This window comes from Passer domesticus, chromosome 9 (genome assembly GCF_036417665.1).
Source record: "Passer domesticus isolate bPasDom1 chromosome 9, bPasDom1.hap1, whole genome shotgun sequence".
In the NCBI taxonomy this organism is placed as follows: domain Eukaryota; kingdom Metazoa; phylum Chordata; class Aves; order Passeriformes; family Passeridae; genus Passer; species Passer domesticus.
Window position 1 is genome coordinate 29,199,579 of NC_087482.1, and position 13,055 is coordinate 29,212,633.

Below are 13,055 nucleotides of genomic sequence, written 5' to 3' on the forward strand. Positions count from 1 at the left end.
TGGCGAAAAAGCAGAGTGGCGAAAAACTGCAGCAAAAGGGAGGAGCTGATGAGGAGAGAGTGGCAGGAACTGCCCATTGCAATGGCGGAGGGAGCACCCGCAGCCACGCACCAGGCAAAAGACGTGGGCACAGAGCCCGCCCTTCTCCACTTTGTCACCGCAGGTGTCCGGGTCAGCCTCCACACGGCGACACAGCATGCATGCTGCAGGGGACAGAGCCAGTGGCAGCGGACATGAGCACCTCTGCAGCAGCATCGGCCCCGAGGGCTGCTCTGTCCCTGCCTGCCTGCCTGCCTGCCTGCCTGAGGGGCAGGGCTGGAGGCCTTGCAGAGCAGGGGCCATTGCGGGCACGGCTCTCCCAGGAGCTGCCCCCTGGCCCAGCTGGGCCCCACACGGGGAGGAGGGAGGCTCCCAGCCCCGGCATGGCTGAGCAGCTCCTGCCTCCCCCTGCCTCTGCTCTGGGCCCCACACTGCCTGCCACAAGAGCCCCTGGGCCAGGCTGTGCCAGGCCTGCTTTGCCCTCACCTGGCTGCCTGGCACCAGGGCCCTCCTGCTTCCTGTTGCCCATGGCAGCTGTCAGCTGTGAGTTGCTGACAAGGAATACCATGGTCTGCTCCAGGTGTTGTTCCTCTCTCTCTGCTGGAGAAAGCAGAGTGTGGGGGAGTTGACAGAACAGGCCCAGAGCCACGAGGGCACTACTCCCTGCTCAGCCCTGCGTGAGCCCTGCTCCTGTCCGCCTTCTCCTCCCGTCGGTCGCGTCCAGGAACAACCCAGTCTCCTCTGGATGTTCCTCCGCTGATTCTGGGAAAGGAGAGGCAGGTGAGCCTGCAGCACAGGCTCAGAGCCTCGAGGTGTGGGGCCCCTGTGGTTCCTGGGCAGCCACGTCCATGCCCTACCTTCTCCTGCCGTTGTCAGGTCGCACTGACACACAGCCTGAGTGCAGCCTTCCCTTTTGGGGCCGTGCTCACACAGGTCATAATGGCCACTCTGACATCAGCATCGTGCACCCATAATTGGGGCAGCCATGGCCTCAGGTCCCTGGCAACCACTTGTGGCGGCCCCCTTGGGAACCGAGGCTCTGAGATGGCTCCGAGCCTTTGGTCAGCAGGGAACCAGGGCAGGGACTCCTGCAGCAAGTGCAGGGTCAAATGCCAGGCCCTGGGGCAGCCATCGAGGGTGGGACTGTAGGCAGGAAGCTGCTGTTCAGGCACTGCCACTGCAGGACTCTGGCCCTGGCCATGGAAAATCTCTGCTCCTGCCCCTGGCAGTCGGTTGCCCAGAGAGCTGGTGCAGAGTCTCCTGCACTGCAGAGATTCAAACCCTCCTCTAGGTGATCCAACTTTTTCCTGCACCTGTCTGGAGAAGACTAAGATGAACATGATTTGATGCTGCTGCGGATCACCACTGGGAACAGGAGATATACCTGGAGACCACCACAGCTGCCTCCACACCTCACTTATCCTGTCATCCATCAATTAACAACTTTGACATTGCTTATAAATGGAAAAGTTAGCGTTAACCTCTTTAGAAGCGTCATCGTTTATACTGGCTCAGTGGAAACACAGAAAACTCCATGAGAATTTTCAGTGTACATCTGACAGGAGAGCTTGCAACAGTCCTCGACTCAGAAGTCAAATGCAGGAGGATGCTTTTCCCCCAGGAAAGGAACTCTCCCAGTTTGGTCCATGCTTTCCTCCTAGGAAAAATAGTTTTTAAAAATCAAGAAGAGAAGCACAAACAATTCTTGTCGATTTTTCTCATTCATGTCTCTGCAAACATGCTCCTGGAAATCCAGGTCCGTGACTTCTAGAACAATCAGCGGCATCCTGGGGAAACAGGGCAAGGGCTGGCAAGCAGGGACACCCTGCACCTGCCTGATGCTGGGGCAGCAGAAGTTCATGCACTTTCCTGTCTCCATGGGAGAGCCACCTTGGGCGGAAGGCGATGCCTTCACTGATCTAGGAGGGAGGCAGAGCCGGTGCAATGCCAGGGAATGCCTTTAGCCAGTGAAAGAGACGCTCCAAAGTTTCCCTCATTTTGCCTCACGACCGTCGCCAGAACAGAGACCGGGACCACTGAAGACCCTGACTGGAGGTCTGGCCTGGCTGAGGTGGATGCTTGCCAAGGGATTGTTTGCAGCTGGGTCTGCACTGCAGCCACGGTTTACTGCTTCCAGCAGGGCCTGCCAAGGAGCGACTCGCCCCCTATGCTTGCGCCTGCTTGGCAGCAATGGCCCATGAATTTCCCCACCTGTCGGCCAAATGAACTTTCAGGGGTTATTTGATGGTCCCCCATGGAAAACCTTTCATCTGTTTCACTATCACTGCGACAAAGGGAGATTGAAGCCCCCTCCCAAGGACTGAGACTGACACCCCTATAATCCTACATGTGGCGGGGGGGCTGGCCTGGTCAAAGCAAATGCTTGCCCAGGTGTGGTTGCTGGACCAAGAAAACAACGGCTCTCGCTCACTGTTGAGAACATGGACTGTCTGCACCCGTTCTCAGTACCTGTTCTCCCTCAACTATTTCCATAAACTTAGTCTTTATGGTATCTGTTTCCCCTCAGCAATTTCAAGACCTGTTTCTCCCCCTTGGCAAAGGACTATAATAGATCCCTGAGTTAACCAGGACTTTGAGGTCCTCCCTGACCAGACAAGGCAAATTTCCCATTGACTGCACCACCAGGGTTTTGTCTCTACATTTGGTAGCTATACACCCATTCTCTCTCTCTCTCTTTATTTTTTATCTCTATTCTAATCCCTATATTGCATTTGCTGTGGTCATTCAATAAAAGGTGAATTTGTTTTGACCAATACTGAAATCCCCTCCGTGTTCTTTTTGCACTCTGAGATCAGTTAATGAACCATCACGACCCCCCACTCGCTCCAGCGGATCCTGACACCCAGGAGGGAGGGAGGAGGCAGAGGAAGAGGCTTGACTTGGGAAGCTGCACCCGGGGCTCTGCAGGGAACCCGGCAAGGGCTCCAAGCAGAAAGAACCAGAAGAGCTTGGCCGGACAATCCCGTGCCGTGGACTTTGTGTCCTCCGTGCCAGGAACCCGTCGGCTTCTCCAAGCCCTGGGCACTGCTCTGGTGCAGCTCCTGCGAGTTACACACAGACACAGAGCTACCTGCTCTGTCTCAACCCTCTTCAGCACTGGACAGCAGGACACAGTAACATGTTGTCTTCAGTACACGATCTAATTATTAAAAGTCCTGCAGAGAAGCAGCTCATATTCAAAGCATACTGGCAAAAAACCCCAAACCCTGGTGCAAACCTTGAATTGACTCTAGAACCGTGTTCCTCCTCAGAAATACCGGCTAACGCTTTAGGCCAATGCTTTTTCCTGCTAGATCTTTGAAAGGATTTCAAAAGTTTTGTTGTTTGGCAACTTCTTCAAGCAACAAACAGGAAACATTTCTGATCTCTAAAAGAAGATTTATTGGTTTGTTTTCACTTTCCTTTTGGAATCCTTACACTTCACCTGGCATTCCAGAAAATCATGAAAATCCAACACAATAGTAGGGGAAGTTCCTGAATTCACTGTTTGTCACAAAGACTTCCTTTGCATACACACGAGGAACTGGTCCTGTACCATAAGGAGACGCAGTGTTTTCCCTGACTGGACATCACAAGATGACGTTATACACTCCACTGTGCTGAAACACTTCTGTTGCCAGGTAATTACAAAGCCTCAAGCTCTTCTAGAGGCTTTCCCTGGTGCAACTTCATGAGCTCCCTCTCTGCTCAACTCTCGAGCCTGTCCAGCTCTCACGCAAGAGCAGCACAGCCTTGTGGAGCATCAGCCCCTGCTCCCGGTTCTGTCCAATCAGCAAACGTGCTGAGGGAGCGCTCCGTCCCTTCTGCCAGGTCACTGGGGAATAAGGCAAACAAGGCTGGCCCCAGCACGGCCCCCTGAGCTCACAGCTACCTGAGTTTGCAGCTCCACTGTGCACTTCTCTACCCCACTGTCCCTGAGCTACCTCAGGAGCGCCACAAGGGAGGCAGGGACAAAGGCTTGCTGAAGTCCCGGCTGACAAGGGCCACCGCTCTGCCCTCACAAACCCAGCCAGTCACTGCAGCAGCAGAGGCGGCTATCAGATTGGTCAAGCATGGTTTCCATTTCCTGTTATCCCACAGGCTTAGAGATGACATCCAAGAGGAGCTGTTCTCGTCACCTTTCTGAAAATGGAGCTGAGGCTGATGGGCCTGCAGTTTCCTGGCTGCGTCTTGGTGTCCTTTTGGAAGACTGCAGTGATGTCGGCTTTCCTCCACTGCTCGTGCCTGTCTCTGGGGGTATCACCTTCCCTGATCTGCTGGCAGAGCGCCCTGCGCCAGAGGCAGGAGCAGAGATTTCCCTTGGCCCCAAAAGGGAAGGCCGCGCTCAGGCCGTGTGTCAGTGCGACCTGACAACGGCAGGAGAAGGTAGGGCAGGGACGTGGCTGCCCAGGGACCACAGGGGCCCCGCATCTCGGGGCTCTGGGCCTGTGCTGCAGGCTCACCTGCCTCTCCTTTCCCAGAATCAGCGGAGGAATATTCAGAGGAGACTGCGGTGTTCCTCGACGTGACCGATGGGAGGATAAGGCAGACAGGAGCAGGGCTCACACAGGGCTGAGCAGGGAGTAGTGCCCTCGTGGCTCTGGGCCTGTTCTGCCAACTCCTCACACACTCTGCTTTCTCCCACAGACAGAGAGAGGACAAACACCTGGAGGAGACTGTTGTATTCCTGGCTGAAAAGTGCCATGTCTGACATGAAGCAGGAGGGCCCTGGTGCCAGGGAGCCAGGTGAGGGCAAAGCAGGCCTGGCACAGCCTTGCCCAGTGGCTCTTGTGGCAGGCAGTGTGGGGCCCAGAGCAGAGGCAGGGGGAGGCAGGAGCTGCTCAGCCATGCCGGGGCTGGGAGCCTCCCTCCTCCCCGTGTGAGGCCCAGCTGGGCCAGGGGGCAGCTCCTGGGACAGCCGTGCCCGCAATGGCCCCTGCTCTGCAAGGCCTCCAGCCCTGCCCCTCAGGCAGGCAGGCAGGCAGGCAGGGACAGAGCAGCCCTCGGGGCCGATGCTGCTGCAGGCTAAGATTCCCGCAGAGGTGCTCATGCCCGCTGCCACTGGCTCTGTCCCCTGCAGCATGCATGCTGTGTCGCCTTGTGGAGGCTGAGCCCTGTGCTTCCCCAGGCCCTGGCAACTGCTCCTGTGCCGCTCCGGCCCTGCCCAGGGCACCCACGGGTGCTGCTCTGGCCTCACAGCTGCCAGAACCAGCTGGGGCTGTGTCAGCTTTGCTGCTCTGGGCACAGCTCTGGGGCAAAGCACCCGCCTGTCCCTGGGTTGGGGGCAGTGCCCAGGCTGGCCTTGGCAGAGCCCATCCGCCCCTGGAGGGCTGGGGGCACCGCTCTGCTCTGGCCCGGCCCGGGCCTGGGCCACTCTTGACATTCCTGCTTGCCCTTACAGCCACCAGGCCTGAGCCCGAGCTCAATGGCCCCAGCCTGGCCAGTCAGAACTGGAGCCTCCCTGATGTCCCCAGGCCTCGAGAGCCTCAGCCCCAGCTCCAAAACACTGCCTAACAGGGACTGTCAACACGTTCTCTTGTTAGACCATTGAAAGGATTTTGAAAGTCCCATTGCTTGGCAACTCCTTCAAGGAACAAACATGACCCGCTTCCAATCAGTAAAAGGTTTATTGGTTTGCTTGCACTTTCTATTTGGTATCCTTATGCTTCCTTCGGCGTTCCAGAATATAATGAAAATCTAACAAAGTCTTCGGAGAAGTTTCCTATTCCACTATTAAGAGAAGTCTCTAAATTCTCTCTATCTCTTAAATACATTCCTTACAGATAGTTAAGGTGCTGCTCCTGTAAAATACAGAGATGCCGTGCTTTACATTACTGGACAATACAACAGGGCGTTATACACAGCGGTAGACTACAAAGCTTTTGTTTCCTGGTCAATAAAAAGTTTCAAGCTCTTCTTGAGGTCCCAAATTAATTTGGCATGCACATTCATACCTGCATTCCCTCCCCATGCTCAGCTTTCGCCTAGAGCTACCAGGGAACAGACGTTCCATACTCACCTCTAGCAATAATCTAAGTCTGTCTTCCTAACCCTCTTTCTCTTCACTGAGCTCTAGTAATCTACAAAATAACTTTGGCTCCTGTGCACAAAACAAACAACCAATTAATAGGGTTAAACACTTCTGATTGTGCTGCTGCTTCTAACAATCATGAACAGGGCAGTAAGAAAGTCAGAAATCAATTCTCCTCATCCTTCCTGTTCTCCTGCCCCCCACCACACGTTGGCTCCAACAGAAATGCTCCCTGCTGCAGCCTGGTGTACTAAGAACAATGAAAGGCAGCAGCAGTTCTCCTCAACATGCTGCAATCTAAATTGCAGAGAAATAGCAGCCGTTCCCTTAGAAGCTCAGCACCAGGACCCTGCATCCTCCCCAGCACTGAGGCCTGCTGAGGACTGAGCTCTCCGTTTCAACACACCCTGTAAATCAGACAGGCGGGGAGATTGCAGGCCGGTAACTGCATGAACACAGCAGTACCTTGCCTCAGAGTTACCTAATCAGTCTCAAGAAAGGCACAGCCTTTGAGCCTGTCTTAAGACTATATATTCTACAAAATATAACAAGCAATTGTTCTGGAGGCCTGTGCAGGTTTTGGGGACTGTGTGTTTTCCCTTTTGTTGTTGTTTGCTTTGTTTCTAAACACCAAATTCACTGGATTCAGAAGAGAAAGCCCCAGATTCATGAGGACAAAGAACCACAGGCACATACAAGCCAAACTCAACATTCCTGATGGTAACACCCGAAAGAAAGGCAGGAAAAAGTTCAAGATGCTACACATACCTGAAGGGATCCAAACTGTCTAGGTAACCTGTCAAGTGACTAAGTTTTTGATAAGCTCTAAAAGTCCAGGTTCCTATTAGCCAAATATCTGAAAGAAAAGTAAGCCAGAAATCTGCTTGACCTCTATTTTACCAGGACGTGCTCATGGGATTCCACCACTATTTTGGCCACAAGTAAGGGTGGCAAATTTTGCTAGAAAACATTCATAACTAGTCCAGGAAAGGTTCAGAAGGGAAAGAAATCCAAAAGGGGATGAAGAAATTCCGTCCTACCTCTTAGGCGTTCATCATCGTCGGAGAAGCAAACTCTAGCACTTTCTGTGTGTGGTAAAGAAAGAAACCTAGACAAGTACAAAGGGATTTTAGCATCCTAAATTGTACTATCAAATTCCATGCGCATGACTTGAAACTGTAGTGCTTCAGAGAAATTGTATACATTGAAAAACTTTATTCCCTAGTACCCAAATAGAGCTTTTGATTTTACAAAAGCCACTTTGAAAGAGAAAACTGACTGTGTCTTTGGCTTTTGGCCAAACTCCATTTGGAGTTGGTCAAACCCAAATGACCCGGAAAATTTCTTGTGCTCTACTTCTCTTTTTCCACATTCAACTTCACAGCAAACGGCCTGCTGGGCGTTTTGACTCTGTGCAGCACAAATGGTTTTCCAAGATGGCTTTCAGGGGCGTGCAATGTCAGTTTCCCACTTGCTGAGTGCTGCTGTTAATATTGCCACAGCATCCAGCTACTACCGCCAAGGAGACAACAAAGAGCAATGGAACTTGCATTTCTCAGTCCTTTTCAATTTCTGACATCTGGGGCTCCTCTTCACCCTCAGAACTGCAGTCTTGGACACGTCGATCCTCTTGCCACGTGACTTGTACCGGTTTTGTTGTTCCAAGTACGTAAGGCTCTGCGATAACAGCAGCAATAGAGAAAAAAAGCCAAAACCAGATTATTCCTCTGCTGGGCAGGAAAGATTCCTCCTTTCAAGAGAAATACACTGGAAAAGACAGATTTCAGAAGGACAGAATCGTCTCCTGCCAGATTTTCTGAGCTGTATCTGTGCTTCAGGATTTTCCACTTAGTTCTAGGCATCCCTTATGTATTTTTCAACATTTATCATTGCATTCAGAAGACACTGAATACCTTCTGAATTCAGTACAAGTGTGGAGGGCTTCTTGCTTTGTGCTGTTGCATTGTGTTTTTTAGGATTTTGGGTAAGTTCACAACATTTCTTTCTCTCCTGCACGACTGGGAATTGATTTAATGTTGTTTCATCTTCATTTCATATGGCCTCATTTTATCTAAGATTAGGACACCCCAATATTCATGTGCCATTCAGTTTCCTTTTTCTAAAGGTCCAAGAATAGAATTCAGTAACAAACAGAATGCTCGTGGACCTTGGGTTCAGTTCCAGGATTTTGTTTTTCCCTCTACATTAACACACATTTCCTTTAAAATCTTGTCAGGTTCTATGAAACTTGATATGACTGGTATGTTACCTTTTTCCCTCTTTGAGGAATTCAGGGCATGACAACAAGCTTTTCCACCATTTTGCAAAGTACCCAGTGCCTTCTCGAAGCATGCCTTCCCGAATTCCTGAAACACAAGCATCAGGTACCTCTCATGAATCTGCCTCAGCCTTGGCAAGCTGAAATGAAGATCAAAATGCTGCTGCCTAATTCCTGACTTCTGCTGCTGAAAATCCCCTGGATCCTGACCTTCATTACACTCTATTGCCCTACAGTGCCTGCCAGAAGCTCTTCCTTAGCAATGGCACTGTTCGAAGGGTTCTGCTCTTACCTTCTTTGATGCCCAACTGCTCTGTGTCTCCAAAGAAGGAAAACTTGAAAGCACTCCACTCCTGAGCTGCGTCCTTCTCAGTCAAAGGTCCCAAATGGTCATCTGGGCCAGAGTCCTGTGCGTCCTCTTTGTCCCAGGGTATTTCCACACTCTTTACTGCTTTGTTCTTTGAAGGTCCAATCAAGTCTTTCAAATCAGCAGCAACATTGGAATTGTTTTCTTCAGACACTTGAGACAGTGTCTCACTCTCTTCTTTCTTCTTCCTTTTGGCTTTCCTGAAGGGAGATTGCTCAAGGATAGCAACACAGCACACGTCCTTTCCAAAGACAGCTTCCTCAGGAGCCACCTTGCTCTGAACGTCTCCCTAACCGGACCCAAGCCCATTAAGGAGTGGTTCACTTTCAAGGCTAAGCAGTGGGGAAACATCTGAGGCTGGAGTCTAAAGGCAGGAGCAAGAGTCCTTTTCCATTAGCCACATCCTTAAGGGACTTGTCACTGAATACAGGGTTACACAGAAATCAAGGTATTTAGCACAGACCTCTTTCCTGCCGGTAGAAATGTCAAGAGCTAACAGGGTTTTCTCACAGACCTGCAAATCTCAGGGGCCCTGTGCTGACCGTTCTCACCTTCACTTCCGGCAGCGAACCCATGGACTAGAAAGAAAAGATGGCGCTACGTGCTGCTGTTGGAGGTGCCACTTGAGGCCCGACGTCGCTGGCGGGAGCGGCTGCTCCTGCGGGACGTCCCCGACGGTGTCCCCCTGCGCCTTGGACTCTCAGCATGCGCTGCTGTCCTCCTGCTGCTGTCCTGGCCACTCCTGGACTGCACAGGTGGATCCGAGGCGCGGCGCTGCAGGCGGGACCGGCTGCGTCTGGGGGACGTCCCTGACCATGTCTCCCCCGGCCTGGGCCCCTCAGCCCTCAGCCCTGTCCTGCTGCTGCTGCTGTCACGCCGACTCCTGGACCGGACACGTTGACTCTGGGCCCAACCCTGCTGCCGGGAGCGGCGGTGTCTGGGAGATGTCCTTGGAGGTGTCTCCCTTTGCCTGGGTCTCTCAGCCCTCACTCCTGTCCTGCTGCTGCTGTCACGCCTGGACCGGACAGGTGGACTCTGGGCCCAACTCTGCTGCCGGGAGCGGCTGTGCCTGGGGGATGTCTGTGGAGGTGTCTCCCTTTGCCTGGGCCCCTCAGCCCTCGGCCCTGTCCTGCTGCTGCTGCTGTCACGCCGACTCCTGGACCGGACACGTGGACTCTGGGCCCGACCTTGCTGCCGGGAGCGGCTGTGTCTGGGGGATGTCTGTGGAGGTGTCTCCCTTTGCCTGGGTCTCTTAGCCCTCGGCCCTCTCCTGCTGCTCCTGTCACAGCGACTCCTCGATCGGACGGGCTGATTTGGGTCCTGACCTTGCGGGCCAGAGCTGTTTCGCCTGCGGTCAGGCCCAGCACGTCTGGAATGGAGCCTGTCCTCAGGGTCCGGGGAGCTGCTGTATGTTGGCCTTGATCTGCTGGGGCTGCTGGTGTCCAGCGAGGAAGATGGCAGTGACTGCTGTGATGCTGGCTGTTGCTGGCTGTTTTGGCTGCTGGTCTCTGGAGATGGAGACGGAGGAGCCAGCCCCGATGGCACCGGCGTGCCGGAGCTGGGCCTGATGTCCTGGGATTCTGAGGAGCCATGAGCAGATTCCTGTCCTGACTGTCTGGCCAGGCTGGGGCCACTGAGCTCTGGCTCATCCCTGGAGGCTGTAAGGGCAAGCAGGAATGTCAAAGGCCCCCCAGGCCCAAGGCAGGCCAGGCCAGAGCAGTACCCCCATGCCTTCAGGAGCACACGGGCTCTGCCAAGGCCAGCCTGGGCACTGCCCCCAGCCCAGGGACACCGGGGGCTTTGACTCATACACGTTCCGAGACCAGCACAGCTGTCACAGTCCCATCTGTATATCTTGTTTCTCAGGCCAGAGCAGCGCCTGTGGGTGCCCTCAGCAGCACAGGAGGAGCACAGGAGCAGTTGCCAGGGCCTGGGGAGGCAAAGAGACTTATGGCACTGAGGACAAAGTGTCCCAGCACGTGGTTGTCTGGCCAAGCTCTTGCAAGTTCTTGCCTCTTTCAGCCCTTGCTGAGATATGGTTTCCCTTTCAGAGCCCCAGGTGCAGCTCCCCAACTTACCCCTCTTGTTCTGCCTCCTCCCTGCCTCCAGGGTAAAGGCATTCCCTGGCATTGCACATGCTGTGCCTCTCTCCGAGATCAGCAAAGGCATCGTTGTCCTCCCATGTTGGCTCTCTGATGCAGAAAGGAAAACCTGATGAGTTTCTGCTGCCCTCCCCTCATGGAGCTCCAGGGTGTCCCTGCTTTTCCTCCAGCGCTTTTCCAAGTTGTGCGTGAAGCTGAAGCCCAGAGTCATGGGACAGGGCAGGGCCAGGACTGCTGAGGCAGGGCCTGGAACAGCACAGCACGTGCACCCTCCTGTCTTTTGTGCCAGGCAGAAGGACACCAACCTGAAGGGGACTCTGATCCCCAAGATGAGCATTTCGGCAACGAAACCCACATCATCTCTGCACAGGGGGCAGTGGAGGCACGCAAAACCAGCGCGCATGGCCTGTCCCTGCAGGGCAAACACATGCAGTGTGAGCCAGGCCCGGGTGCTGCTGAGCACCTGCTGTGCCCCAGGACTGAGGGGAGGGATCCGACCTGGATGCAGTCCCTGTGGAACCAGGCTCTTTTGCACGTTGGGCACACCATGGTTTCAAAGGTCTTTCTATCCTCCACAGGCTCCATGCAGATGGGGCAATCGGTGCCCGGCTCTGGAGTCGCCTGCACCTCCTGCTCTGGACAGTGCTCGGGGCAGTAGGAGCTGGGGGAAAATAGATGAGCACAGTGAGAATTGCTGGATCCCTGGCCAGTGGTGGCCAGAAGCGGAGAGGAGGTACCTGTATGGAGGAATGTACTGATTGACACAGCCGACCTCCTTGGCACAGGGCAGGTGGAACCATCTCTCGCAGTCCTCCTGGCAGCACATGATGGTTGCCCCGCTCTGGCCACAGACGCAGCAGCGCTGGAAAGAGCCAAGCAGCCCCATCAGCAGCAGCCTCGGGGCCTCCCCTGGCAGCCCTGCGGCTCCGGGCAGGGCGCAGGATGCGGCCACTGCTGGGTCCCAGCCCACAGAGCCGCCTGGGGGAGGAGGGAGGAGGCTCCTGTGCCAGAGCCTCTGTGCCAGAGCTGCTGGGAGCCAGACTTTGTCCCAGAGCTGGCTGTTGGGCCAGCCTTCCTTTGGTGCAGCCTGGGCTAAGCTCTGGCAAACCTCGCCTGGCACAAATCTCCCTGCTCTTGTCAGGCTCTCACCTTCTGTGCCGCCCGCCACACTGCAATTTGGATATCTCGAGGCAGAAAGCCCATGAGTCCAACACGATGCTCCACTTGGCGAAAAAGCAGAGTGGCGAAAAACTGCAGCAAAAGGGAGGAGCTGATGAGGAGAGAGTGGCAGGAACTGCCCATTGCAATGGCGGAGGGAGCACCCGCAGCCACGCACCAGGCAAAAGACGTGGGCACAGAGCCCGCCCTTCTCCACTTTGTCACCGCAGGTGTCCGGGTCAGCCTCCACACGGCGACACAGCATGCATGCTGCAGGGGACAGAGCCAGTGGCAGCGGGCATGAGCACCTCTGCAGCAGCATCGGCCCCGAGGGCTGCTCTGTCCCTGCCTGCCTGCCTGCCTGCCTGAGGGGCAGGGCTGGAGGCCTTGCAGAGCAGGGGCCATTGCGGGCACGGCTCTCCCAGGAGCTGCCCCCTGGCCCAGCTGGGCCCCACACGGGGAGGAGGGAGGCTCCCAGCCCCGGCATGGCTGAGCAGCTCCTGCCTCCCCCTGCCTCTGCTCTGGGCCCCACACTGCCTGCCACAAGAGCCCCTGGGCCAGGCTGTGCCAGGCCTGCTTTGCCCTCACCTGGCTGCCTGGCACCAGGGCCCTCCTGCTTCCTGTTGCCCATGGCAGCTGTCAGCTGTGAGTTGCTGACAAGGAATACCATGGTCTGCTCCAGGTGTTGTTCCTCTCTCTCTGCTGGAGAAAGCAGAGTGTGGGGGAGTTGACAGAACAGGCCCAGAGCCACGAGGGCACTACTCCCTGCTCAGCCCTGCGTGAGCCCTGCTCCTGTCCGCCTTCTCCTCCCGTCGGTCGCGTCCAGGAACAACCCAGTCTCCTCTGGATGTTCCTCCGCTGATTCTGGGAAAGGAGAGGCAGGTGAGCCTGCAGCACAGGCTCAGAGCCTCGAGGTGTGGGGCCCCTGTGGTTCCTGGGCAGCCACGTCCATGCCCTACCTTCTCCTGCCGTTGTCAGGTCGCACTGACACACAGCCTGAGTGCAGCCTTCCCTTTTGGGGCCGTGCTCACACAGGTCATAATGGCCACTCTGACATCAGCATCGTGCACCCATAATTGG

At 55.0% G+C, this 13,055-nt stretch overlaps 1 protein-coding gene and 3 long non-coding RNA genes across 5 annotated transcripts; all 4 read right to left on the minus strand.

The window, feature by feature from the left end:
- Positions 1 to 139: 139 nt before the first annotated feature.
- LOC135307348 (uncharacterized) lies at positions 140 to 913 on the minus strand. The gene is made up of 3 exons (XR_010368051.1): positions 897 to 913; positions 526 to 801; positions 140 to 203 (listed from the first exon to the last, which is right to left on the minus strand). It is a non-coding gene; the product is annotated as an uncharacterized LOC135307348 (long non-coding RNA).
- A 4,734-nt stretch (positions 914 to 5,647) lies between these two features.
- On the minus strand, positions 5,648 to 9,805 carry LOC135307787 (uncharacterized). 2 transcript variants are annotated; one of them, XR_010368438.1, is made up of 3 exons: positions 8,641 to 9,772; positions 8,340 to 8,436; positions 5,648 to 7,747 (listed from the first exon to the last, which is right to left on the minus strand). It is a non-coding gene; the product is annotated as an uncharacterized LOC135307787 (long non-coding RNA). The 2 variants fall into 2 exon arrangements; XR_010368439.1 differs by lacking the exon at positions 8,340 to 8,436 and having other exon boundaries at positions 8,641 to 9,805.
- A 21-nt stretch (positions 9,806 to 9,826) lies between these two features.
- Positions 9,827 to 12,020, minus strand: LOC135308369 (PHD finger protein 7-like). Its single transcript, XM_064433310.1, is given in 9 exon segments — positions 9,827 to 9,856; positions 9,898 to 10,373; positions 10,527 to 10,645; positions 10,794 to 10,907; positions 11,123 to 11,257; positions 11,259 to 11,288; positions 11,290 to 11,478; positions 11,555 to 11,679; positions 11,967 to 12,020. Coding segments are annotated over 9 exon segments (1,272 nt in total).
- A 161-nt stretch (positions 12,021 to 12,181) lies between these two features.
- Positions 12,182 to 12,951, minus strand: LOC135307349 (uncharacterized). The gene is made up of 3 exons (XR_010368053.1): positions 12,935 to 12,951; positions 12,564 to 12,839; positions 12,182 to 12,245 (listed from the first exon to the last, which is right to left on the minus strand). It is a non-coding gene; the product is annotated as an uncharacterized LOC135307349 (long non-coding RNA).
- Positions 12,952 to 13,055: the final 104 nt, after the last annotated feature.